A 27,676-nucleotide genomic window follows, 5' to 3' on the forward strand; every position below is an offset into this window, starting at 1 on the left:
ATGCGTGTAGTAGATCTTACAGTGAAATGCTTACATATGAGCCCCTAACCAACAATGCAGCCATTTGACTAGATGTTCAGGAGTCTTATGGCTTGGGGGTAGAAGCTGTTTTAGAAGCCTCTTGGACTTAGACTTGGTGCTCCGGTACCGCTTGCCATGCAGTAGCAGAGAGAACAGTCTATGACTAGGGTGGCTATAGTCTTTGATCATTTTTAGGGCCTTCCTCTGACACAGCCTGGTATAGAGGTCCTGGATGGCAGGAAGCTTGGCCCCAGTGACGTACTGGGCCGCTCACACTACCCAATGTAGTGGTGAAGGCCATGCTGCCGAAACGCGTCGGTTTAAAAAAAACTGTGTTTATATTGAACATGCCATACTAATAAAGGCATTTAAATTAATTATATGAAGTGTGCCTTGGTCCTCCTTTCTTTTTGATGACCCACTGTAGTGCCTTGCGGTCGGAGGCAGAGCAGTTGCCATACCAGGCAGTGATGCTCTCGATGGTGCAGCAGTAGAACCTTTTGAGGATCTGAGGACCCATGCCAAATCTTTTCAGTCTCCTGAGGGGGAATAGGTTTTGGCGTGCCCTCTTCACGACTGTCTTGCTGTGCTTGGACCATGTTAGATTGTTGGTGATGTGGACACCAAGGAACTTGAAGCTCTCACCCTGTTCCACTGCATCCCTTCGATGAGAATGGGGGAGTTCTCTGTCCTCTTTTTCCTGTCGTTCACAATCATCTCCTCTGTCTTGATCACTAGTTAGGCTGTCAAAGGCATGCTGCTGGTCAGAAAGTCCCCTTAAAAAAGTATCTGTCCTGGTTGGTCTTTTGGCTGGTCCCACGGCTGCCCTGCTCTACCTCTGCTTCTAAAGACACTGCTGACGACTGCAGATGGCTATCATGATAATAAATCTAGTATTAATAATAATAATTTGGTGGGTGCTTATATTTGTCCTGTTTGGAAATGTGTTTTTTGCATATCCCACGCTCGTCACTAGTTACCACATCCGCAAAGTAATACTTATGGCTAAATCTTAATCCTAACATTAAGCACACTGATAAATGTATGCCTAACCCTAACCTTCAATTTCAGACCAAAAAGCTCATTTGAGTTTTTATGAATTTTTACAATAGACATTTTGACTTTGTGGCTGTTGTAACTGGTGACACCCTCTGAGTGGGGTTATGGCCAGGGTCAGCCATTATCAAATAAAATAACATTTGATTTGTCACATGCTTCGTAAACAACAGGTGTAGACTAACAGTGAAATGCTTACTTACAGGCACTTCCCAACAATGCAGAGAGAAAGAAAATAACAATGCAGAGATAAAGAAAATAGAGTAATAATAGAAAAGTAATAACACGTAACAATAAAAGTAATAATAAATTAACTATAATAACTAACAATAACGTGGCTACATACACAGGGTACCAGTCCTGAGTCGATGTGCAGGGGTACGAGGTAATTGAGTTAGATATGTACATATAACTAGGAATACAGTGACTAGGCAACAGGATAGATAATAAACAGTAGCAACAGTGTAAGTGATGAGTTAAAACAAAGTTAGTGCAAAAAGGGTCAAGACAGATAGTCCAGGTAGCTATTTGGTTAACTATTTAACTAACTATTTAGCAGTCTTATGGCTTGGGGGTAGAAGCTGTTCAGGGTCCTGTCGGTATTGCTTGCCGTGCAGTGTGCGGTAGCAGAGAGAACAGTCTATGACTTGTGTACCTGGAAAATGTTTAGGACCTTCCTCTTACACCGCCTGGTATAGAAGTCCTGGATGGCAGGACCAGTGATGTACTGATCCGCAGGCACTATCCGCTGTAGCGCCATGCGGTCGGATGCTTAAGACTCCAGCCATCCAAGTTATAGACGGTTCTCTCTGTTACCGCACGGCAAGCAGTACCGATCCAGCAAGTCTGGAACCAACAGGACCCTGAACAGCTTCTACCCCCAAACCACAAGACTGCTAAATAGATAGTTAGATATTTAACCAATAACAATTTTCAAATCCAGTTTTATTGGTTGAATACGGGTGTAGCAAAATACTTGTTATCCTACCTCCAACAGTGCAGTAATATCTAACAATACAGAACAATACACATACATCTAAAAGAAAAAGAATGGAATTAAGAAATAGAGAAATATTTGGACAAGCAATGTCGGAGTCCAAACTATAAATATAAATGCACTATATATACAAAAGTATGTGGACTCCCTTTCAAATGAGTGGATTTGGCTATTTCAGCCACACCAGTTGCTGCCAGGTGTATAAATTGAGCACACAGCCATGCAATCTCCATAGACAAACATTGGCAGTAGAATGGCCTTACTGAAGACCTCAGTGACTTTCATGGTGGCACAGTCATAGGATGCCACCAGCTTGTTACATTTCTGCCCTGCTAGAGCTGCCCCGGTCAACTGTAAGTGCTGTTATATTGAAGTGGAAACATCTAGGAGCAACAACAGCTTAACCGCGAAGTGGTAGGCCACCCAAGCTCCCAGAATGGGAGCGCCGAGTGCTCGAAGCGAGTAACAATCTTCTGTCCTTGTTTGCAACACTCACTACCGAGTTCCAAACTGCCTCTGGAAGCAACGTCATCACAAGAACTGTTTGTTGGGAGATTCATGAAATGGGTTTCCATGGCTGAGCAGCCACACATAAGCCTAAGATATCACCATACACAATGCCAAGTGTTGGCTGGAGTGGTGTAAAGCTTGTCGGCATTGGACTCTGGAGCAGTGGAAACACGTTCCCTGGAGTGATGAATCACGCTTCACCGTCTGGCAGTCTGACGAACTAATCTTAGTTTGGCGGATGCCAAGAGAACACTACCTGCCCGAATGCATAGTGCCAACTGTAACGTTTGGTGGAGAAGGAATAATGGGCGGGGGTTGTTTTTAATGGTTCGGGCTAGGGCTCTTAGTTCCAGTGAAGGGAAATCTTAACGCTACACCATACAATGACATACTAGACAAGTCTGTGCTTCCAACTTTGTGGCAACAGTTTGGAGAAGGCCCTTTCCTGTTTCAGCATGACAATGCACCTGTGCACAAAGCGAGGTCCATCCATAAATGTTTTGTCGAGATCGGTGTGAAAAAACTTGACTGGCATGCACAGAGCCCTGACCTAAACCACATCGAACTCCTTTGGGATGAATTGAACTGCTGACTGTGAGCCTAATCGCCCAACATCAGTGTCTGACCTCACTAATGCTCTTGTGGCTGAATGCAAGCAAATCCCTGCAGCAATGTTCCAACATCTAGTAGAAAGCCTTCCCAGAAGAGTTGAGGCTGTTATAGCAGTAAAGGGGGGACAAACTCCATATTAATGCCCATGATTTTGGAATGAAATGTTCGACTGGCAGGTGTCCACATACTTTTGGTCATATAGTGTACATCAAGTGCCTTCAGAAAGTATTCATACGACTGACTTATTACACATGTTATGTTACAACCTGAATTCAAAATTGATTAAATATATTTGTTTTCTCAGCCATCTACACATAATATCCCATAATGACAAAGTGAAAACATGTGTTTTTAGAAATGTTTGCAAATGTATTGGAAGTGAAGAAATATCAGAAATATCTCATTTACATTAGTATTTACACACGAGCCAATACATGTTAGAATCACCTTTGGCAAAGATTACATCTGTGAGTCTTTCTGGGTTCGTCTCTAAGAGCTTTGCACACCTAGATGGTACAATATTTTCCCATTAGTATTTTCAAAATTATTCAAGTCTAGGACCGATAAAACGTTGGTGCGCGTCGACATATTCCGAACGTAGCCGCCGTGCGTCGTGACGCATTTTGGCCTCGTTACCGCAGTTTCCCTCCTCGTTGTGCAACGAAAAGCCGCAGTTTCGGAAAAATAACATTTCAATCTATTCCAGTTTAGAGACGTCGACCCAATTTACACCCATATTGTGACTGGATCAAAAGACACGTATTGTATTGTATTGAACATAATCTTATTTACGGTGAGTTTTAACATTGTCCTTCCATCCCTTTTTCAACTGGGTTACATATCAAGCTAGTTAGCACAACATCACAACTAGCTAGCAATGAGTTATTTAACAGCTAACGTTAGCTAGCTATTTTGGTCGGTTAACGTTGTCAATATATCTAACTATAGTGTTGACTTGAACGACCTAGATACATTTGTTGGATATCAAATATTGTTATCATGTCAGAGAGTTTGCTAACAGGCTAAGCTAGCCACCGTCAACAGATTTGCGGTTCTGACTCACCAGCGACATTTGCGGATGTTTATAACTAACGTTAGCTAGCAGGTTAAACTGGTCATATCTGGTTTTATCTTGTGCCACGTTGGTGCGATCATTTTCTTAATGTTTTGAGGTGGGCAATTAACTGGCTAAAGACCGTTTTAATATCAGTCTGTAAGTAGTGCGCTAGCAGCTAGTTAACTAACGACGTCTGCCAGGCCTTGGTTTAGCGTGATGAGAACACATTCTGGCGCCTATCTGGCTTTCAAACGTAATATTTAGTTAACAAGCCAACGGAGCGGTGAGCGCTATTTGTTAGCGAAATCTAGCTAAAGTAGTTAAACTATTTCTACATGGACTCTTGGCCTATTGCTCTAAAAAATATATATATATCAATGAACTGAGGGACTGGCAGGTAGTGAATGTGCGGACGGTGGTTAACTAACGTTACAGTAGCTGAGTAAGCTAGCTAGCTCGCTAACTAGGTTCTCATGACAGGAATTATATTGGAACTAACGTTAGTCCTGTCTTCTGGAACTTCGCACCGCCAGAACTAATTAACTATACACTGCTTCTCTCAACTCCATTTCTCAACTAACTTTAATTCGTTTTTGTGTTGCTATGTGTGTTATTATAACTGCCATATAGGCCAGGTTAAGCTAAAAACCAGTTTAACATTTTACAGGCCAATCGGCTGTCTCATAGAAAACCTTAGCTTCCACTGGAAATCCTTTTGTAATGTCTCTTCTTGGCTAAGGGAATACAGATGCCTAAAATCATACATAGCCAGCTGTATCGAGCTAGATCTGGTAACTTAGAACATTTATGTGATTACTATAATTGTATTCAGTTACTGTCAAGTATGTTTGTCTGCTGATATAAGCTGAAGTTTGTCATTTTGTGAAATGCTGAGCAGACATATGCAGTCCTGCTAGCAGGAGAAGATGTTCAACAAGTCATTTGGTGCTCCTTTCGGGGGAGGGACCGGAGGATTTGGAACTTCATCCACGTTTGGACAACAAAGTAAGTAACAACAGTGTGCGCAAGGGTAATTTTAATGTATCCCTGACAAGTTGAGTACCTTTATGGTTTCCTGCTTGTCTCATCAATGTCTTCGCCTCAGCATTCACTCTCAACTAAAGTTAAATTGTTCCGGATTATAAAAGGGGTGGTGTTGACCCTGTGTTTGCAGACACTGGCTTTGGGGCGACGACAGGTGGCTTCGGGGCCTCAGCATTTGGGGCGACCAACAACTCTGGAGGACTCTTTGGTGCGACGCAGAATAAACCAGGTTTGCCACATCTCCCTGATCCTGACTATAACACATGCTAATAACTCAGTACCTGCCTAATCCTGTCGAATATCAGATCTGTTCTTCTAATTAACGTCCTGTAGTACAGGGGTCAAAGCTGATTTCCTGAATACTTTTTTCACTATAATCTGCTGAGGCCCTATAGCAGTATGGTTTCTGCAACTATCTTCTGGAGGCCAGTTCTCCATTGCAGTGGTTTAGGTGGTTAACTCTGCTGACGGTTCAGGGCGACCGTGTTCTTTATTTGAATGAATAGCCACATAAGAAAGGTGTCTGTGGCATAAGGTCTATTGTATAACTTTTGCATAACCTACAGATTACATTATGATATTTCCCACTGGCATTTTAACCACAGATTCATGGGGATTTCCATGTGTCAATATGATAGCACTGATAAAGTATGACGTTGAACATATTTAAGACTAGCTTTTGTACTGTGACGTATGCCTGAACAGTGAACCTGCATGATCACACTGCCACCCGCAGTAGACAGAGAGCTGACTATGTGCTCTATACATTTATCTATTATTCAATATACAATGGTGAGTGTTTTTTGTGCCCACCGTGATTCTGCTACTGACATGTGGTGGTTGAATATGTGTGTCTAACCCCACCCTGTAATGCTTTACTCTCTCAAAAGTGGTGACAGCCAATCCTCAACAAATCCACACTGGTGCAGGTAGAGGAGGTAAGCATGGGTTGACGCGCGCGCACACACACGGCCCGCTGTTAAACAGGCGGATGTGCACACACAAAAAGGCTGCGCACCCACAGTCCCTGTTATACTCTTGAAAGGATTTTCCGTACATACAAAGTATATACAATATGTAGTATTTGGTTTGGAGCAAAGCCACAGTCTGCATTCTGCTCTTAAAGGGAGTGTGATCATGTAGACAGGTGGCACTGTGTATGGCCCTATTGTCTGTAATATATGTGAGAGTTCGTGGGTTATTTGTGCTGAGTGAGAGGAAAGAAAAAGGTGGGACAAGGGGGATGAAGGCTGCATGTTATTTGAGACAACCTCTCCTTGTGATGAGTGAAATGATTAGGGGCTCCCATAAACTAGTTCAGATGGACCTAAAGGCCCATCTGGCTGGCTTAGTCAGATCATGGATGCACAACTCCAGTTCTAGAGGATCCTCAGTGAACATGAAACCAAACCATTAGCCCGGGTCCTACAAGAATTTGAGTTGAGCACTCCTACAGCTGGCCATAGGGACCTGTGTGTGAGCTGGTTTGAGGTGGTGTGTGTCCCTCCCCAGGTGGCCTGTTTGGTTCCAGTACGTTCAGCCAGCCCGTAACGTCGTCCACCAGTAGCGGCTTTGGGTTTGGCACGGCCAGCGGCACGTCCACTAGCCTGTTCGGCAGCACCAACACGGGCGGCGGTGGAGGACTCTTCTCCCAGCAGAGCAATGCTTTCGGAGCCGCCAAACCAGCCTCCTTTGGCAGTCAGTGTCTATTTTTACTGTCTAGCATTGAGGTTGTTCAAACAGGTTTACCATAGAATTAGTTGTACTATAATGCATTCCCATTCAAAGGAATGTTCCGTGACCAGTGGGCATATTGGGTGTACTATGTAGTCCCAGTCGGTATTCACGTATTAATAAGGAATTCTCCTCGACCACACCCACAAATTGGGGGAAACCAACTTTCTTTCCTATTGAGCCTCATTGTAAAAGAGGAAAATTAGTTAAAAAAATTGGTTTGTTATACAGAAACATCAAATGACGAAAAGCTGCTGTCAGTGGTGGAAAAATAACTCAATTGTCATACTTGAGTAAAAGTAAAGATACATTTTTAAAAGAAAATTACTCTAGTAAAAGTGAGTCACTCAGTAAAATACTACTTGAGTAAAAGTATTGGGTTTTAAATATACTTAAGTATCAAAAGTAAATGGAATTTCTAAAATGTACTTTATCAAAAGTAAAAGTATAAACCATTTAAATTATTTCCTTATATTTTGCAAACCAGGCAGCACAATTTTCTTATTGCGGATAGCCAGGGGCATATTCCATCACTCAGACATAATTGACAAATGAAGCATTTGTGTTTAGGGAATCTGCCAGATTAGAGGCAGTAGGGATGACCAGGGATGTTCTCTTGATAAGTATGTGAATTGGGCCATTTTCCTGTCAAAATGTAACGAGTACTTTTGGGTGTCAGGGAAAATGTATGGAGTAAAAAGTAAATTTTCTTTAGGAATGTAGTGAAGTAAAAGTTGGCAAAAATATAAAGTCAGAACCCCAAAAAATTACTTTAGTACTTTAAAGTATTTTTTACTTAACCTTAACCTGGAACCCTGTTCTGCTAGCGGAACCCCTCGCCAACAGCCAATGCTATTGCAGGGCGCCAAATACAAATCAACAGAAATCTCATAAATCTTAACTTCTCAAACGTATAAGTATTAGGCACCATTTTAAATATAAAATTCTCCTTGATCCAGCCACAGTGTCTGATTTCAAAAATGCTTTACAGCGAAAGCTCCACAAATTGTTAGGTCACCGCCAACTCACAGAAACACCCAGCCATTTTTCCAGCCAAAGAGAGGAGTCACAAAACGCACAAATAGAGAGAAAATTAATCACTAACCTTTGATGGTCTTCAGATGACACTAATAGAACTTCATGTTACACCATGTTTTGATCGGTAAAGTTCATATTTATATCCAAAAATCTTATTTTACATTTGCGTGTTGCGTTCAGTGGTTCCAAAACATGCAGTGATATTGCAGAGAGCCACATGAATTCACAGAAATACTCATAATAAATGTTGATGAAAATACAACTATTATACATGGAACTTTAGATACATTTCTCCTTAATGCAACCGCTGTGTCAGATTTTTTATTTATTTTTTAATGGAAAAAGCATAATCTGAGAACGGCACTCAAAGCCCAAACCAGCCAGAGAAATATCCGCCATGTTGGGTAGTCAACATTATTCATAAATAGCAGTATAAATATTCACTTCCCTTTCATCTTCATCAGAATGTACTCCCAGGAATCGCAGTTTTTCAATAAATGCTTGTTTTGTTCGATAATGTCCATTTATGTTTAATAGCTTCTTTTGTTAGGGCGTTTGGTAAACAAATCTGGTCCAGTCGGACGAAACGTTCAAAGTTATATTACAGGTCGAAGAAACTTGTCAAACTAAGTATAGAATCAATCTTTAGGATGTTTTTATCATAAAATTTCAATAATTTTCCAACTGGAGAATTCCATTGTCTTTAGAAAAGCAATGGAACGAGAGCTACCTCAAGTGAAAGCGCGTGACTGAGAACAAGGCTGTAGGCAGACCCCTTAGTCAAACAGCTCCCATCCGGCTCCCCACATGAGCAGCCTGAAACAACGTTCTGAAGACTGTTGACATCTAGTGGCAGCCTTAGGAAGTGCAAAATAACCCATATCCCACTGTGTATCGATAGGGGTGAGTTCAAAAACGACAAACCTCATATGTCCCACTTCCTGTTTGGATTTCATCTCAGGGTTTTGCCTGCCATATGAGTTATGTTATACTCACATACATAATTCAAACATTTTTAGAAACTTCAGAGTGTTTTCTATCCAATACTGATATTACTATGCATATATTAGCATCTGGGACTGAGTTGGAGGCAGTTAACTCTGGGCACGCTATTCATTCAAAAGTGAAAATGCTGCCCCCTATCCCAAACAAGTTACGTACTTTACACCACTGGCTACTGTGTTGTTCAATGTACATGTAGCCAGGCCAAAAATCCAGACCTGTAGTTCGCAATGCTCCCACATAGGGAAATGGTGTCTGCAAGAAGATCCCTGTGGCTTCAGGCTATTCGGTGTAGGAGAGTGGAAAATGTGGGGACGCTGTGTTCAAGTAGGCTACACGTATTTCACCTTTATTTAACCAGGTAGGCTAGTTGAGAACAAGTTCTCATTTGCAACTGCGACCTGGCCAAGATGAAGCATAGCAATTCGACACATACAACAACAGTTACACATGGAATAAACAAATTACAATCAATAAGATAGTAGAACAAAAGAAAAAGTCTATGTAAAGGTGCAGTGATCTGTGAGCTGCTCTGACAGCTGGTGCTTAAAGCTAGTGAGGGAGATATGAGTGTCCAGCTTCAGAGATGTTTGCAGTTCGTTCCATTCATTGGCAGCAGAGAATTGGAAGGAGAGGTGACCAATCGAAGGAATTGGCTTTGGGGGTGACCAGTGAGATATACCTGCTCGTGCTACGGGTGGGTGCCGCTATGGTGACCAGTGAGCTGAGATAAGATAAGGCGTAGCTATATGTGGAAAACATTTCATCACATGTAAGATATTTAACTTGTTTAGTACAGTTCGATTTAACTCCACTCACTACTTGTAGCTGTATAAGCCGTTTGTGTTGTTGGTTGGGGCAGGCTTCATGTTCGGGTCGGTAGCGAGCTAGCGCTCACTCGCTCAATTGGCTGCTAGCATCGTAATGAAAAGGGGCATGAGTGAAGCCCCACTATTTGTTTTTTTAACACTAGGGACCAGGCACTTTTGAAAAGTAATTTACTAAAACAAGCAGACACAATGAAATTGCGTTTGAAAAAGGGCACGTTTTTGCTGTGAGTCCATTGGGTAACCACAGGTTGTTTTCCCCGCTGGTGGGCAGGGTCGCGACGTTCTATCTAATACCGACTGGGTCTATGGAGTGTAAGCTTAGAATTCTGTGCCTTTCTCAGAGTTCCATACATGCAACAATGGCAAATAGAACTGGTTTAGAAAATGTATTATTTTGTGGTGGCACTCCTATGGCCACTCCAGTGCCTTCTATTTAGCCTGTAAAATTGTAGTAGATAGAGGGTTCTGGTCCGTTGTAGGAATTGTGTGACAGCTGGTGTTCAATGAAATACAATGAGATCATGATGTGTAATACCTTACATTTATTTTCTTTGAATATTTGTTTATCTTTTGATTAGATGCATGAGGGGCAGGAGTTGTCTTGGTCAGGTCACATGGTCCTACATCATTATCGATGTCTGGCTAGATCGTTAAGATGTTTTTTTTTGTCTAGCGTTTGGCACGAGCACGGCCAACACCGGGGGGCTGTTTGGGGCGACCAACTCCAACCCCTTCGGAGGGGCGTCTGCCTCCCTGTTCGGAGCTTCAGGGTTCACCCAGCAAGCCGCTCAGCCAGGCACCACTGTCAAGTTCAACGTGAGTTTGGCCTGACCTAGGCTAGCCCATGACACCTGGGCCAAACTACTGTACTAGGACTCTGTCTAGTGTCATGTATGGAATGTTATTTTATCGAGAAAGGTCTGTACTTACTGCTGTATGTCATGCAACTCTTTACTGTAATCCTCAAGAAAATCATAGGTCAGCTTTCTCTGCAATGTGTACGAGTAATCAGTTTATCCTGCTACAATACAGTAAAGGAGTTTGTATTACAATAAATGTCCTCTTCTGTCCTCAGCCTGCAACAGGAAGTGACACCATGGTGAAAGGGGGTGTGACCACGAGCATTAACACCAAGCACCAGTGCATCACGGCCATGAAGGAGTACGAGAACAAGTCACTGGAGGTGGGTCATTATTATGGAGTTACTTTCAGCTGCTCTCTGTCTTTTAGAATAGTTCAAATGAAAGGGAAAGAGACGAGGAGAGGAATCCACTTTAACGTATTGAATCAAAATCAAGTTGAATTTGTCACATGCGTAGAATTCAACAGATGTAGATTTTACTATGAAATGCTTGCTTACAAGCCCTTCGCAACAATGCAGTTTTAAAATATATATATATATATATTGGTAAAAAGGAATAAAATACACAAGAATTAAGCTATGTACAGGGAGTACCGGTACCAGATCACTGTGCAGGGGTACGAGGTATTTCGGGTAGATATGAACATTAATGCAGGGTAACGTGACTAGGCATCAGGATCGATGATAATAATAGGAGTCAAATATAGAACAGAGTAGCCGCAGCATATGAGTGTAAAGGTGTGTTTTTGTTGTCTGTATGTAAATGTATGTGGTGATTTTTGTTTTGTTTTTGTGAGTGTCAGTGTAGGGTGTGTTTGGAGCCCGTGCAAGATGGGATCAGTGCAGCCCAGGCCTCACTCACCCTCTCTCCTGTGTGGTGTTTGCTATGTGTAGGAGCTGAGGTTGGAGGACTACCAGGCAGGAAGGAAGGGCCCCACTAACCCCATGGCTGCACCAACGGGGGGTCTCTTTGGGGCTGCGGCCGCAGCCACCCCCAGTACGGGGGCTGCAGGGCTGTTTGGCTCCTCGGCCACCAACACAGGCTTTTCCTTCGGCCAGGCCAAAACCAACTTCGGCACCAGTAAGTCACATAGGCCCATAGACAGAGCTCAATAGAAAATATAAATACAAATGTATTATATATTAGGTTTAACTCCCTGTCCCCAGGTACTGGTGGGTTTGGTACAGCCACAGGCAGTCTGTTTGGCCAGCAGCAACAGCCCCAGCAAGCCCAGCAGGCAGCCAGCCTGTTCAAGCCCTTCGGTCAGGCCACAACCACACCCAACACAGGATTCTCCTTCGGCAACACCAGCACCATGGGCCAGCCCCAACAAACCAGCACCATGGTGAGAGCTCACACGTACATGTTAATACACTCAGACGCCTAACATTAGCTCTGTCTGTGTTGTTGTACCGTTCCACTAGAGTAACTCTCTCTCCATCCCAGGGGGGTCTGTTTGGGAGCACCGCGGCGTCCCAGGCAGGGGGGTTGTTTGGAAACACAGCTCAGACCACACCAGCCACAGGCTTTGGGACAGGCACCGGTCTCTTCGGACAAACCAACACTGCCTTCGGGAACGTCGGCACACAGGTATTAATCGACTCTACTGCGCAGGCTTTTACATAGTTGTTAGGTGCAGGCATGGTGGGTATTAATCCGCTCTCTGTCCCTAGCAGAGCTTGTTTGGTAATAAGACGGCAGGGTTTGGCGCCACCACCACCAGCGCCTCATCGTTTGGCACAGGCACCGGCCTCTTTGGTAACAAATCCGCCCTCACCCTCGGAACAGGCACCAACCCATCTAACTTTGGTGAGTTGATCATCTGCCCTTATTGGAGTGCACCTGTGTGATAAAGGCTAGTACTTGCAAATAAATCGTCTATCGATAATAATATTGGCTATTTAAGTGATCGTGTTTTCTCTGTGTTGTGTGAAGGTTTTGGACCCACTGCTGCTGGCGGAAGCCTCTTTGGGAACAAGACGGCAGCAGGAGGACTGGGGACTGGACTGGGAGCCGGCTTTGGAGCAGGTATGAACAGGAAGAGCGCCATAGGTCTTGGATACAATAATAAAGAAACCAAAAATACATGAAATATCCATCGTGTAAAGAAAAGCAAAAACAAACACCTGCCCGTTTGGGTGTTTTACCGGGGTCTGCATTGTCGATCATTAGTAGTCCCCTGTGGATGTTTCTCTAAGTGTGTTCTGTGTTTGTTAGCGGTGGGCACTGGGCAGATGTCTCTGTTTGGGAATAACAAGACACTGGGTTCCACTCTGGGAACAATAGGAGCGTTTGGACCGCAGGGATTCAGCACAGGAACCAGCACTCTGGGCTTCGGAGCACAACAACAGCCTGTTGGTAAATACCACTTCCATCTACCACCTTTATCTCCTCTGCCCAGTCTCAAGCTGATTGTGAAAGCACATTCTCTAGCACTTTCCTTTAGTACCTAGTCGTATTACTCTTTCAGTGTACTGAAGAAACTGGCTGGATAACATTACACTGTGGTGGAAACTTCCAGTAGCCCTTGAAGGCTAGGTGAAGCTATAATTGTGTCTCTCTCTCTCTCCCAGCGCTGACGGACCCTAACGCGGCGGCGGCCCAGCAGGCAGTGCTGCAGCAGCAGATCAATGCTCTGGCCTACTCCCCCTTTGGTGACTCCCCCCTCTTCAGAAACACCCTCTCTGACCCCAAAAAGAAGGAGGAGCGTCTAAAGCCCACCAATCCGGCGGCCCAGAAGGCGTTGACCACACCCACTCACTACAAGCTGACGCCGCGGCCTGCGACACGTGTGCGGCCCAAAGCTCTTACATCTTCGGGCTCCTCCAAGTCTCAGCTGTTTGACGGGCTGGATGATGACGAGCCTTCTCTCACCAATGGAGCCTTCATGCCCAGGTAGGTGGCCGTCTGGACATTTGCTTGTAGCTAGTTGACATGTTTCTGTTTCAACTGATTTACCGAATTTTTTATTTTTCCTGTTATGTTTTTCTTAGCGAATACTACAACTTGGTTTTCGGGTAGCTTTTTTGCTATTTGCTTCTGTCTGTATTCTGACAGTGATGTTGGTATATGGTATCTGATCTGTGTGTTTCTCTGTGGTGTTGTAAACCAGGAAGAGCATCAAGAAGCTGGTGCTGAAGAACCTGAATGGCAGCAGCCTGTACAGCAGCCCAATCAACAGAGACACAGATGACCTGGCATCTCCACCGGAGTACCCCCTCAACGGACTCAGGTCAGTCACGTGCCCACACACACCGTCAGTGATATTGATCTGTGTGATGTTTGTTGCTGAACCATGTCTCCCCCACCCCCCCCTACAGTGCCAGTGTGGACGAGGATGATTATGTGAGGGAGGTGGTGGAGGGAGGGGCTGAGGATGACCTGGAGTTCAACAAGTTCTACACCAAGCCCAGCCTGCAGGACACTATCTCAGAGCTCAATGCCCATAGGGTGGGGGCCAGGGGCAGGAATGGCCTGGAGGTGAGCTGATAGAACAGAGTAGACAGATGATGAATATGGTTGTCTCAAGTGAAACCCTATTCCCATTAAGGGCACTTCTTTTGGCCATGATTCTCATAGTGCTCTACTTTTGAGGTTTGACATGAGTGTTCTGATTCCAGGTGAGCAGCGAGGACATATCACTGGGAGAGGACTCCATACAGGAGGAGCGAGAGGAGGAGGTGCAGGAGGTTCCCCCACACCCTGCAGGTATCGTTCTGTGCCGTGTGGGCTACTATACCATTCCCGCCATGGACGAGCTGGCCAAGATGGTGGACGAGAACGGCGTGTGTGTGGTGGAGAACTTCACCGTGGGCAGAAAAGGTAAACGATTCTCTTGATTGGTCGGGTGGAAACAGCTCTGGGGAAATAATTGGTCCGTAGCTCACTGCTCTGCTCTCTGATTGGCTCTCAGGTTACGGCTCAGTGTTTTTCCATGGCGAGGTGACTGTGACTGGGCTGAACCTGGATGAGATTGTTCACTTCAGACGCAAAGAGGTTATCGTCTACCCCGACGACAAGAACAAGCCTGCTGAGGGGGAGGGGCTTAACAGGTCAGTGACAGGGAAACTTACTACCCTTCACACTGGGGAAAATGTCGTTATCAGTTTCCTTGTAATTTCATCACAGAAGTCATAAACTGATTCAACATATTCTGATAGTGATCACAGCTGAGACGTAACTCAAATTTGATATTCTCTTTCTCATCCTTTACCTCTCACCTCTTTACTACACCATGTTATTTTATACCTCTTTCTCCCTCCCCTCCTTTCCCTCTCCCCTCCTTTCCCTCAATCCTCTCCTCTGCCAGGCGAGCGGAGGTGACTCTGGATGGGGTGTGGCCTAATGATAAGACCACTTGTACTCAGATAAAGAACCCTGAGCGTCTGTCTGAGATGAACTACGAGGGCCGTCTGGAGAACGCCTCACGCAAACAGGGCGCCCGCTTCCTTGAGTACCGCCCCGAGACCGGCTCCTGGGTGTTTGAAGTAAGCATGCCTAGACACATACGAAAGGTGTGTCTCCATATCTCCCTTCCAATGTCTGTAACTCATCTCTCTCTGTGTCTGCAGGTGGCCCACTTCTCTAAGTATGGCCTGCAGGACTCTGATGAGGATGAGGAAGTGCCTCTCAAAGTGGACCCCAAGAAGCTGAAGACGGCCACAACACTTCCCCCGGGGCTGCAGCAGCTTCCTCCCTCCCAGCAGCAGGTGGCGCCACAGGCTCAGGTAGACGGAGCAGCACAGCGCGCCCACCCACACTGACAGTCACACCCACTGCTCTCTACATCACCTGGAAGGCCTTAGTCAATATACAACCTAAATATACATGATCTGAATTGAAGCCATTTCCTTTCCACTACCATTACAGCCACATGCAGTGTGTGGGGGTTATCTGGCTAGATCTTAGCTGTTTCACCACTTCTATAATGGGTTGTATTCAATGGGTTTCTATGGAAAGGTTTTAAGTTTGGTAGTCCTTGATGCAGATGGTCTTGGTGATCTCTGCACCCCAAATAAGGCTGCTAAACATTGATCTGACATCAGTTGGATGGGCTGTTGAGTATAGTGACTGATCAGATGGGACACCCCACATCTGTTTATCAGTGGAGGTGTGGGGAAGGCTGGGTTCTCCTCTCCCAGGTTCAGCTGTACCTGAGGTGGTGGAGGCCACAACCCACCCACAGACAGGTGGGCAGGGTAGTTTGTCAAAAGTCTGTCAGTCCTGGTTAGTGGTTACGTTCTGCCCCTCACAACTGATTCAGGAACATCAACTTCATCTGTGCTCTAAATATAAACGGTCCTTAGCTAAACATCACCCTGGATCAATAGCTATGGCATGAAGTCATCCGTGGATTGAAAATAAGGTGTTTTAAAGGGATACTTCTGGAATTTTTGTCTGCATGCAAAGACATAAAAATTGTATCCAATAGTTCACCTGAATTTGGAGACGTAGATAAAGGGCCTCATTGCCAAAATCCCGAAGTATCCCTTTAAAGGCTGTGTTAAATCGTTTTTTTTAGATCAGCGAATCTAACTGGCAATCTGCTGTTCGAACAATAACAAAGCGCTACCCTGCCACTGATTTGGTAAACAGCTAGGGGATGGGGCGGGAAAAATGTAACCACTCCCAAACACATGGGCAGTGCTATGGATACAGGGACTGACCATCCATGATATTGAAATTGTAGTTTTAACCATGTTTTGAGGCTATACAGTTTGTTTAAATTTACATTGTAAAATGTACATTGTTCAAACAAAGGAGTAACACAAGCTTATATTTTGGGTGGTGATGGTGTATGACAACTATGCTCAAGAGGCATCTGTTATATTTTTCAAGAATCAATGTGTTTATATCATTACTTTCAAAGTCTAAAAATGGATGTACCAACTGCAGATTTCCCCTTTTTAAGGAAATGTTTGAAGTGAAGTCTTAACTCAGAAATAGAGTTTGTTTGTAAGGTTTTAAGATTTCTTAAATTAAATCTGTATTATATTGTAAAATGTTTGTATTTTGCCAACTGTTCCTTCCATTGTTATGTTTTAAAATCCAATATAATTTGCCCATGTGTAGTAGTGATTATGGTAACTTCAGAAAACCTCACATTATCATGGTTGTATCTCATAAAAATCTACACAATGTATTTTTGATTATTTGTTATGAATATTAGTTTCTCTTTGAAACGAGCTTTGAGATGATGACCAAAGATAATGAGTGATGTGTGATGAGCTGCCAGTCCTGCAGAATATATTCAGGGTTAGGTCTTTTTTCTGGTTGAGGGTTTAAGAAGCTACAACATCTACTCTTGGGGTAATATTGAGTCAAGCTATTCATTATTTTATTATGTAAAACATGCTCCTATATACATCTGTGATATCTTGTATTTGATCTGATAAAGCTAAGAAATAAACGGATTAAAGATCACACTTTGCTGGTCTGTCTGACTTGTGCTGACCATTTTCATTTATTTACACTAAACTGATGTTGTCTGTGTGTCTCTCTCTTCTTGGTGTGTGTCACCTTACTATGTGTGTTCGGTTGCACTTTCCCTGCTGTGTGTGTATCCTGTGTCCATTCGCTCTGTGTCCAGTCCACGGCTGTGCTGGAGCTGCTGAGCCGCATGTCTGAGGTGGACAGTGACATGGCCGACATTACCCAGGATGCCCCAGGGGAGAGCATGTTGGAGGAGGTTGGGGAGAGCGGCATGGGGGAGGATAAGGGCAGTCGGCTGGGCACTGTGACCCCCACAGAACACAACCCTGTCTCTGCATCCAGTCAGATTGCCTCCTCGATGGGAATCAACCCTCACACTCTCCAGGTAAAATACTACTGTACACCCTCACATTCTACCTTTTTGTTGAGGCTAATGGAGGCCTCAATCACATCATGAAGACAATGTGTTGTGTGTTTCTCTGCTCTCAGATCATGAAGGCATCTCTTTTTGCTGAGGATGATGATGGTGACATGTTCCTTGAGCAGGGAGGGATGAAGAGCTCTCTAGACAGGGCCTCCCCTCGCATCCTCCTGCCTGGCACTCAGGGCAGGCCCTCCAGTAAGTGTGACACACAGCCCTAACAATGATTTCTACCCTCACACAGTCACCCATCCTTCACTCAGAGACCCTAACATGTCTTAAATGCTATTATAAACTGGCTCGTTTGATCCCTGAATGCTGATTGGCTGACAGCCGTGGTATATCAGACCGTATACCACGGGTATGATAAAACATTTAATGCGTCGTGCCTAAGACCAGCCCTTAGCCGTGGTATATTAGCCATATACCACAAACCCCCGAGGTACCTTATTGATATTATAAATGCTCATCGATCTCTCTTGCTCTCTTTCTCTCTCCAGTCGGTGGTCTCTTGCAGACTCGTTTCAGCGGGGCAGGTCTCTTCCCTCAGCTCCCTGACGTGCCCTTTGGAGGGGGCCTTCCCGGGAGGCTGTCCCTGTCTCGGCCGTCCGCGGTGGTTCCTGAGCCCTCGCGGCTCTCCCCCTGGCCCTCGCTGGGGCCCTCTTTCCTGCTGCCAGCCCCAGCGGCAGAGGCCACTGTACGGACGGTGGGGGCTCGACGCCTGGGGGGCCCTGTGGCCCCAGAGAACTCAGTCACACTGGGGAAGGTAATGATTACTATACTACTAGTATTTAATTAGTATTTTTCAGGTGTCTTTCTAGACACTTCATCCTACATCATGATACATTTATGATAGTTAAGAGTTTAAATATGTGACAGTACAGTAGACTGAACACACAGGGATACATAGGGTATAGAGGTTCATGGAGAGAACATGGACATTTGTTGGATCATTTCAATGAATCCACTGTGGTTTTCGTATGTGTGAACATAGCTGTACAGTACGGGCAGTTTTAAATCATGTAGACAACGTAATCAACACATTCCCTCCACCCAGGGCCGTCTGCTGATGGATGCAGCTCTGTTCACGGGCCGGTCGTTCCGGGTTGGCTGGGGTCCAGGCTGGACTCTGGTCCACTGTGGAGACAGGCTGAGTGGGGCTGGGGACAAGGAGCAGGACCAGGGAGACAGGAGCTGGAGGTTTTGGATTTTTGCCTAAACATGCCAAGAGCAAACGGTGAGTAACAGACAAACACCAGACCACTCATTTACACAATGCTGTAGGAGTGTCAGAATGGGATCCAGACTTACTGTATCAGAGCAGTGGTTATGGGTGGTAGAAACTGAACCCTAAACTCCCCTCTTTCCCCTCCCCATACAGACTCTCAGACAGTCCGTTCAAGGTGGTGATCGAGCAGGTGGTTGGTCTGGAGCCGCGGGACAGTGAGGAGAGCCAGGCGGTGTACCAGCGGCCCCTGGAGATTGGCCTGAAGCACAGCACCATCAGTACAGAGGGGGCCTGCCCCTTCATCCAGCCCCAGAGTGGGGTGGCCGCCTTGCACGAGTACGTGGAGTGGATCACTGACCTCAACCAGGAGGCTGGTGCCGGAGACGGTAAGCGATGCAACTCTCATATACACACACACACACACACAATGGTAGATGGCTCGCACTTTATTGGTCCAATTCCAAAACTTCCCTATGATTCTAACATCACCCCTGCTACCTCTGTTTTAATTCTCTCTCCCATTGCTGTCTCAATGAGTTCAGATATAACTTTATGCTATCCTATCTCTCTCTCCCTGTAGGGGTCCTGGCTCACTGGGCTCTGGTGTGGACTCTGTGTGAGGCCCTGTGGGGTCGGCTGGGTACGACAGAGCCAGAGCCTGGTACCAGCGGCTACCTGCAGCAGCTGGAGAGGAGGAGGAGCTTCTCAGCCTGGCTGTCCCACAGTGCCACCCAGAGGATCGAGCAGGAGGTGGGCCTGAGCCATGGGGGAGGACATGTGGAGGCCATCTTCAGCTACCTCACTGGACACCGCATCAGTGACGCCTGCAGGCTGGCTCAGAAGAGTGGTAAGGAGAGGGGGGATTGGAGGGGTGAGAGGTGGGGAGATCAGAATTTGGGGGGATTGGTAAGAGAGTAAGGGGAACAGAGATCAGGAAGAAAGGGGATGGGTGGCTGAGAGGTGGGAAGGTAAAGCCTGTTGCAGACCTGTGGCCTCATTTAGAAATGTTGCCTACACACAGAATATGCCCCAAACTGGCGTAATGTTACCCTCCCGCACACTGTACACTGTTTCTAGTGGTTGCAGAATCTATTTATTTTCTTTGCATTCTAAAATAATTTGAAATCTATTTCCGATTTCTTTCATTCCCATGATCATTGCAGAATAAATTCTGCAGCTTTTTGGACTGTGATGGTTTCATACTTGCGAAATAGCCTATAGGCATCCAACAAGTTAGGCTACAATTTGTCCTATCTAATCTCTCATTTAATTCCAGCCACTTCACAGTGGTAAATAGATAAACTACCACTATTTCAAGTATTTTGCTCTGTGGTCCGATCTGAAGAGCAGTTTAACGGTAGAACAGACTGTTCACCTTTTCCAATGACATTTGTAGGCTACGTCTGAATTCTGTAATGTCAAATTTCTCCAGTAAACAACACATATCATAACCTTTTCTGGCCATGAGTTCATATTCCCGAAGAAGCCATACAGCAAATGACCATGAGCATCTCTCGTTTAATTGGCCTATTAGATAGGCTATTATAATTTCAAGTTTTTGCTTTATGGATCCTAAAAGGAGTGTGGTTTATAACATACATATGAACAGACAGTTGATCTTTTGCATTGAAGTGTGTAGACAATCACTGTAAGTGGGCCTACTCCTATTTAATAAATATACTTTTTAAAATCGTTACTCAGAATTTGCGAGCAGTGCAGCATGTTTAAGTTCGGGAGAAAGTAAATACAAAACATTGTATTTACTTCTGTTTACAGGTCCGCATCAATTTGCAGTTTTTGTGTCTCAGAAAATGTCAATGGGGGGGGACTCTGCCAATAACTCAAGACATTTGATCATGTTTGCCATTGATATTTCCTTTATATACACTGCTCAGAAAAATAAAGGGAACACTTAAACAACACAATGTAACTCCAAGTCAATCACACTTCTGTGAAATCAAACTGTCCACTTAGGAAGCAACACTGATTGACAATAAATTTCACATGCTGTTGTGCAAATGGAATAGACAACAGGTGGAAATTATAGGCAATTAGCAAGACACCTGGTGGTGGTAACCACAGACCACTTCTCAGTTCCTAACAACAACAACCCAGCAGCAGGACCGCTACCTCCGCCTTTGTGCAAGGAGGAGCACTGCCAGAGCCCTGCAAAATTACCTCCAGCAGGCCACAAATGTGCATGTGTCTGCTCAAACGGTCAGAAACACTCCATGAGGGTGGTATGAGGGCCCAACGTCCACAGGTGCAGGACGTTTGGCATTTGCCAGAGAACACCAAGATTGGCAAATTCGCCACTGGCACCCTGTCCTCTTCACAGATGAAAGCAGGTTCACACTGAGCACGTGACAGACGTGACAGAGTCTGGAGATGCCGTGGAGAACGTTCTGCTGCCTGCAACATCCTCCAGCATGACCGGTTTGGCGGTGGGTCAGTCATGGTGTGGGGGGGCCGCACATGAGACCATATGCTGGTGCAGTTGGCCCTGGTTCCTCCTAATGCAAGACAATGCTAGACCTCATGTGGCTGGAGTGTCAGCAGTTCCTGCAAGAGGAAGGCATTGATGCTATGGACTGGCCCGCCCGTTCCCCAGACCTGAATCCAATTGAGCACATCTGGGACATCATGTCTCGCTCCACCCACCAACGTTGCACCACAGACTGTCCAGGAGTTGGCGGATGCTTTAGCCCAGGTCTGGGAGGAGATCCCTCAGGAGACCATCTGCCACCTCATCAGGAGCATGCCCAGGTGTTGTAGGGAGGTCATGCAGGCACGTGGAGGCCACACACACTACTGAGCCTCATTTTGACTTGTTTTAAGGACATTACATCAAAGATGGATCAGCCTGTAGTGTTGTTTTCCACTTTAATTTTGAGTGTGACTCCAAATCCAGACCTCCATGGGTTGATAAATTTGATTTCCATTGATAATTTTTGTGTGATTTTGTTGTCAGCACATTCAACTATCTAAAGAAAAACTTTTTTAATAAGAATATTTCATTCATTCAGATTTAGGATGTTATTTTAGTGTTCCCTTTATTTTTTTGAGCAGTGTAGATTTACTGTCTTGACCTAATTCCAGTACTTCCAAAGTATACAGCAAATATGGGTGTTGTCTTTACCATAAGGTGAATGATGGGCATTATTCAAGCGCAGTTATAATGCTCGTTCAAACATGCACCGTTTTAAAACTGATCTGATTTATAACTGGAAACATGCGTATGGATGACGTGCTCTGACTTCAAAAATCTCAATTATTTTGTGAGTGCATTCTCTTTTCAGAAATGGCACACGCAGATATTTAGTGTGAAATTTACGCAGTGGCCATAATAAGGCCCCAGGGGCATCTCACATGAGTTGGGCCAGGCTGTAGGATCTCATTAAGATGTCTTTAACCTGTGTGTGTAGGGGACCACCGCCTCTCCCTGCTGCTGTCCCAGGCGGTGGGCTCTCAGTACGGCCGGGAGCTGCTGGCGCTGCAGCTTGGAGATTGGAACAGAATGCAGACAGACTCATTTCTGCAGGAGGAGAGGCTACGCATCTTCGCCCTGCTCGCCGGGAAACCTGTAAGTAACCGCGTGTGCGCATGCAGCTGTTGCCGTTGTGTTCAGACTACCATTAAGTGGGTTATCCTTTGCTATGTTTGTGTGTAGGTTTTGCAATCCACATTTGTTGTAATATACAGTACCAGTCAAAGGTTTGGACACCTACTCATTCAAGGGTTTTTCTTTATTTCTACTATTTCCTACATTGTATAATAATGGTGTATACTGTTGTTCAGGTTAGTTATCATTGTTTTAGTTTACAATGGAGCCCCTAGTTCCACTCTTCATACCCCTGATACCTCCTTTGTCCCACCTCCCACACATGCGGTGACCTCACCCATTACAACCAGCATGTCCAGTGATACAACCTCTCTCATCATCACCCAGTGCCTGGGCTTACCTCCGCTGTACCCGCACCCCACCATACCCCTGTCTGCGCATTATGCCCTGAATATATTCTACCATGCCCAGAAATCTGCTCCTTTTATTCTCTGTCTCCAACGCTCTAGGCGACCAGTTTTGATAGCCTTTAGCCGCACCCTCATTCTACTCCTCCTCTGTTCCACGGGTGATGTGGAGGTAAACCCAGGCCCTGCATGTCCCCAGGCACCTTCATTTGTTGACTTCTGTGATCGAAAAAGCCTTGGTTTCATGCATGTCAACATCAGAAGCCTCCTCCCTAAGTTTGTTTTACTCACTGCTTTAGCACACTCTGCTAACCCTGATGTCCTTGCCGTGTCTGAATCCTGGCTCAGGAAGGCCACCAAAAATTCAGAGATTTCCATACCCAACTATAACATTTTCCGTCAAGATAGAACTGCCAAAGGGGGAGGAGTTAGCCTGCAAAGTATTGTCATACTTTCCAGGTCCATACCCAAACAGTTCAAACTACTAATTTTGAAAATTACTCTCTGTTGAGAGAATGCCAGGAGTGTGCAAAGCTGTCATCAAGGCAAAGGGTGGCTACGTTGAAGAATCTCAAATATAAAATATATATTTGGTTACTACATGATTCCATATGTATTATTTCATACTTTGATATCTTCGCTATTAATTTACAATGTAGATAATAGTAAAAAATAAAAACCCTTGAGTGATTCGGTGTCTAAACGTTTGACTAGTACTGTACATTAGTACTAAATGTTTTCTGAGCTGTATGTACTTGTCTCTCTAGGTGTGGCAGTCTACAGACTGTGTGGTGAACGTGTGTTCAGAGCTGGACTGGAAGCGTTGCGTGGCGGTTCACCTGTGGTACATGCTTCCTCCCACCGCCTCCATCGCTGACGCCCTGGCCAAGTATGAAGCCGCCTTCCAGGGCTCTGCAGAGGGTCAGAAGTACGCCTGCGCCCCCCTGCCCCCCTACCTTGACCAATCATTCCCGCTGGACATGGAGGAAGAGGAGTCTAAACGGCCACTCTACGACATCTGTTTCCACCTGCTCAAACTATACAGCGACAGGTACTACATTTCCCACAACACACTGCATAGTTTTCTCAAAATAGATTAGAATGAATCCTACATTTCTATTCTCAAGCAGATTTAACAGAATAAAAGTGAAGTACCACAAGAGTGGGGTTTAAATGATAAGTGACGCCTCTCCCTCCCAGACACTACAGCCTGCAGGAGTTGTTGGACCCGCTGACGGTGACGTGGGAGCGTCTGGACTACCGTCTGAGCTGGCACCTGTGGTCGGTCCTGCAGGCGCTGCACTACACACACCTGAGCCCCGCCCGACAGGGCCTCATTCACACCAGCTACGCTGCCCAGCTGGAGAGCGCTGGCCTCTGGGACATGGCCATCTATGTACTGCTGCACATATCTGAGGACATGTACGTACTGCAACACACACCTTACAACATACACACAGGAAGAGACTTCACACTCAACTTTAACATGAATCATGACGAAGTTTAAATTGATTAGTCACAGAAGGATTTTAGGGTCAGTGCCCTCAGCAGATGCCCAGGATGGACCGATAGGCTGAACACGGTTTATCATAATCTCACACAAGTGCTACTGTGACCAGCTGGGTTCCAATTCCAACTGTGAATTGTCTGTAATGTGTTATCTCTCTGTGCTCGGGAGCTAACGGATGTAATAATCTCAGGCAAGCTTACACATTACGTGAGCAAGCCCTGTTGGGATACTTATAACATGGAAAGTTGTATTAAGTTAAACCTGCTAACATGTCCTCCTCTCCAGGCTCCGTGAGCGTGCGGTGAGGGAGATGCTCCAGCTGCACTGCCCTTTGCTGGAGACGGAGGAGTCTGCCCAGAAAGAGCGCTTCCTCACAGAAAGACTACTGATCCCAGAACAGTGGCTCCACCTGGCCAAAGCTACTAGAGCCAGAAGAGAGACAGACAGACACAGAGAGGCCCTGCACCTGTACAGAGCAGGCCACTGGAACCTCTGCCACAGGCTGGTCATACAACACCTAGCCTCAGGTGTGTATACGCATGCACACACGCATGCACGCACGCATGCACCCACACACACACACACACCTCTAACCCTGTTCAACCTGTATGTGTTTCCCCTGTAGATTGTATCATTAATGATAACCATGAGTACCTGTTGGAGTTCTTGGAGGGGCTGGCTGTTCCAGAGCGCTGTGCTGTGATCCAGGACTGGGACACGGCAGGCAGAGTCTACCTGGACTACATCAGAGTCATACAGACCTTACACGCCATACAGCAGGTACGTTTGTCTGGCGTTATGTTGACTCCATTACAGTTGATTATGTTAGCCAATTAGCTATGCTGCTGATCTTCTGATTATCTGTCAGTCTTAGCCGCCATTGTCCATCGGTATATGACTATGATCTAGAACACATTGAGGCTGTATGGGTTTTTTAAATGGAAGGATGTGTGTTTGTGGGTGGGAGGGTGCGTGCGTTGGCGCTGCATGTATAGAAAGTGCTGGAATGCTTCATATTGATGCGTGATGTTTGTGTGTAATGGGCCTCTGTCGTTCTCGGTCTCACACTCTCCGTGTGTGTTCAGATGGACAGTGCTGGTTATAAGCTGGAACGTCTACACACCGAGGTGACATCACTCTGCAGCAGGATAGAGCTCCTCCCCTGCTCCACCGCCAAGGACCGCCTCGCCCAATCAGGTGAGATGGATCCGTCTGCTCCAATCAGAGGGTAGCTGATCTTTCCTAGAACAGATCTATATACGTAACGTTAATTTTAATGTTCTGCGTTGTCCTGTCTGCCCTAGCCCAGCTCTAAAATGGAGCGTGTGGGCACAGACATTGACACCGACATTCTTTACAGGGCACCGCTCAGCGGCGCAAACAACACATTATTTATCCGAGCAGTCCACCAATCACGGATATACCCTCTAATGGGAAAAGTGTCGGTAAATAAGTTGAATGTGGGCCACTGCTAGACTGAGATACAATCTCGGTCTAGAGATGCTGGACTATAGGTGTGCGCCGAGACCTACCTAAACTTCTCCTCTCTCCTGTCTCCAGAGATGGCCAAGCGCGTGGCTAACATCCTGCGTGTGGTGTTGAGTCTGCAGCAGGGTGGTGAGGGTGGCGAGATCCCCTTGTCCCAGCTAGCGCCCCACATCGGCCGTCTGCCCATGCCTGAGGACTATGCCCTCGAGGAGCTCCGCAGCCTCACCCAATCATACCTGAGACAGCTCATTGTCAGCTAATGATCTTCCCCCGAACCGTCAGCCCCCCCGCCCAATAGGAACTGAGGTAGTTTGTTGGGAGCCAATGAGAACAGTGGGGGTAGGAGGGGACTATCTGGCACTGTTTAGTAGGACTACTGGGGTTGATTGAGATGGGAGGGGAAGTTTGGTTGAGAAGGCAGCGATGGACTTGCAGTGTATCCCATGCTCCTTTGGAGCTTTGGTTTCTCCTGAAGAAAATGGCACAAGATAATTGGATGAAGCATTCCTCCGTGTGTGTGTGTTTGGAAATGAATGACTTGCAAGTTGTTTTCTTTCATTGTGTTTTTGTATAGCTTTTTTGTACTTAGGAGGCCTGAGATGTGTGTATGATGTGCATTTAAATATTAAACTGCTGAACCATCCTGATAAGAGCTCTCTTCTCCCAACCTTTGACCCTGTTTAAAGGGACATTCACTCACTGGCTGGTGTTAACGCTGTCATCCTGCAATTCATATTTCCAGTATAAATACTATATGCAAACTACGTGTTTGTTTGACTCCTACATCCCCATGGAAACGGAAAGTTTAATTTTAGTAAAGATTGTTTACCAGGATTTTGTTAGTGAGCGGAATCTCACTCACCTGATGAACTCTCAATGTGTGTATACATAGGGAAGATCTATCTAGCTTAAAATGGAGACTCATTTTAGTGATGTAATCTTGTACAAACAGCCTGCTTGAAGTGAACAACTTGTTTTTGCGTACCAAAAGAGAATGTAAAATGAGATTGGATAAACTTCTATTTTTGTATTTTATTTTTGGGGGCTGAAAACCATAGTGTGAGTCTATTGGAATGGAGATGGTTAGATTCCATTCTCTATCTCAAATATATGGTTTCATATTTCTATTGTATGGGGGACTACCAGAGCTATGTTTGTTCCTTGGTGTTGCTAGGTTTTTTTTTCTTCTTGTAATCAGCCAGAAAGGACAGTTTCTCTGTGGTCCTTGTAAGGAGTTTGATTAAAAATATCATATTTCAAATATAATTTACAATTCCTTGGGGTCCTTGGTCTCACCTTCACTCACACACCCTCCATTTTATCAACCTCCATTCCCCCTTACCCCTGTTTTTTCAGTTTTTTTGATGTTTAAAGTGAAACTGATGTATGTAGTTATTGTTTGGTGTGTGTGCTACCGCAGTATGTTTGGCGGGAGACCGCTCCCCGCGCGCACAGTGCCTTTCACGAGGAGGGTCTCCGGACTTCTGTTACAGCCGTTACTGTGCATGATTGTGATGACGGTGATAACGTTTTTATTAAAGTCTGAATAAAATGTTTGTCCTGAATGAATGCATCTGTTCTCCTTTAGGCTATAGTACAGTATGTCATGTCTATTATTCTGCATACGGCAGCATCAGCATTTACTTTTGTTTTTAAAGAGATTTAATGCATTTTTATAATGCTTGATTTAATAAATGTTCCTTGCATACGTTATAACAATGAGCCAGGTTGCTGAGTGGAACCATGCCTGTTAATAGACTGAATCAGAAGTGTTAATTAGGCTACTTGCTGCGTGTCCACAGTACAAGCAGCTTTTGGCTACCATTACATTGAAATCTGACAAGTGGCCACATCTTCGGTTCAA

At 45.3% G+C, this 27,676-nt stretch overlaps 1 protein-coding gene across 1 annotated transcript; it reads left to right on the plus strand.

Moving 5' to 3' along the window:
* Window positions 1-3,806: 3,806 nt before the first annotated feature.
* LOC115105594 (nuclear pore complex protein Nup98-Nup96-like) lies at window positions 3,807-27,377 on the plus strand. Its single transcript, XM_029627800.2, is given in 34 exon segments — window positions 3,807-3,989; window positions 5,152-5,258; window positions 5,428-5,526; window positions 6,188-6,235; window positions 6,810-6,995; window positions 10,575-10,717; window positions 10,977-11,084; window positions 11,658-11,844; window positions 11,931-12,109; window positions 12,211-12,354; window positions 12,438-12,573; window positions 12,700-12,792; window positions 12,982-13,122; window positions 13,338-13,659; window positions 13,877-13,996; window positions 14,085-14,244; window positions 14,385-14,586; window positions 14,678-14,816; window positions 15,074-15,251; window positions 15,336-15,491; window positions 17,354-17,581; window positions 17,686-17,815; window positions 18,118-18,383; window positions 18,675-18,805; window positions 18,807-18,854; window positions 18,999-19,231; window positions 19,426-19,692; window positions 22,271-22,428; window positions 23,582-23,865; window positions 24,015-24,236; window positions 24,610-24,851; window positions 24,950-25,104; window positions 25,410-25,521; window positions 25,885-27,377. Coding segments are annotated over 33 exon segments (5,484 nt in total). The 5' UTR covers window positions 3,807-3,989; window positions 5,152-5,179; the 3' UTR covers window positions 26,073-27,377.
* The last annotated feature ends 299 nt before the right edge of the window (window positions 27,378-27,676 follow it).

This window comes from Oncorhynchus nerka, linkage group LG22, assembly GCF_034236695.1.
Source record: "Oncorhynchus nerka isolate Pitt River linkage group LG22, Oner_Uvic_2.0, whole genome shotgun sequence".
NCBI classification, from domain to species: domain Eukaryota; kingdom Metazoa; phylum Chordata; class Actinopteri; order Salmoniformes; family Salmonidae; genus Oncorhynchus; species Oncorhynchus nerka.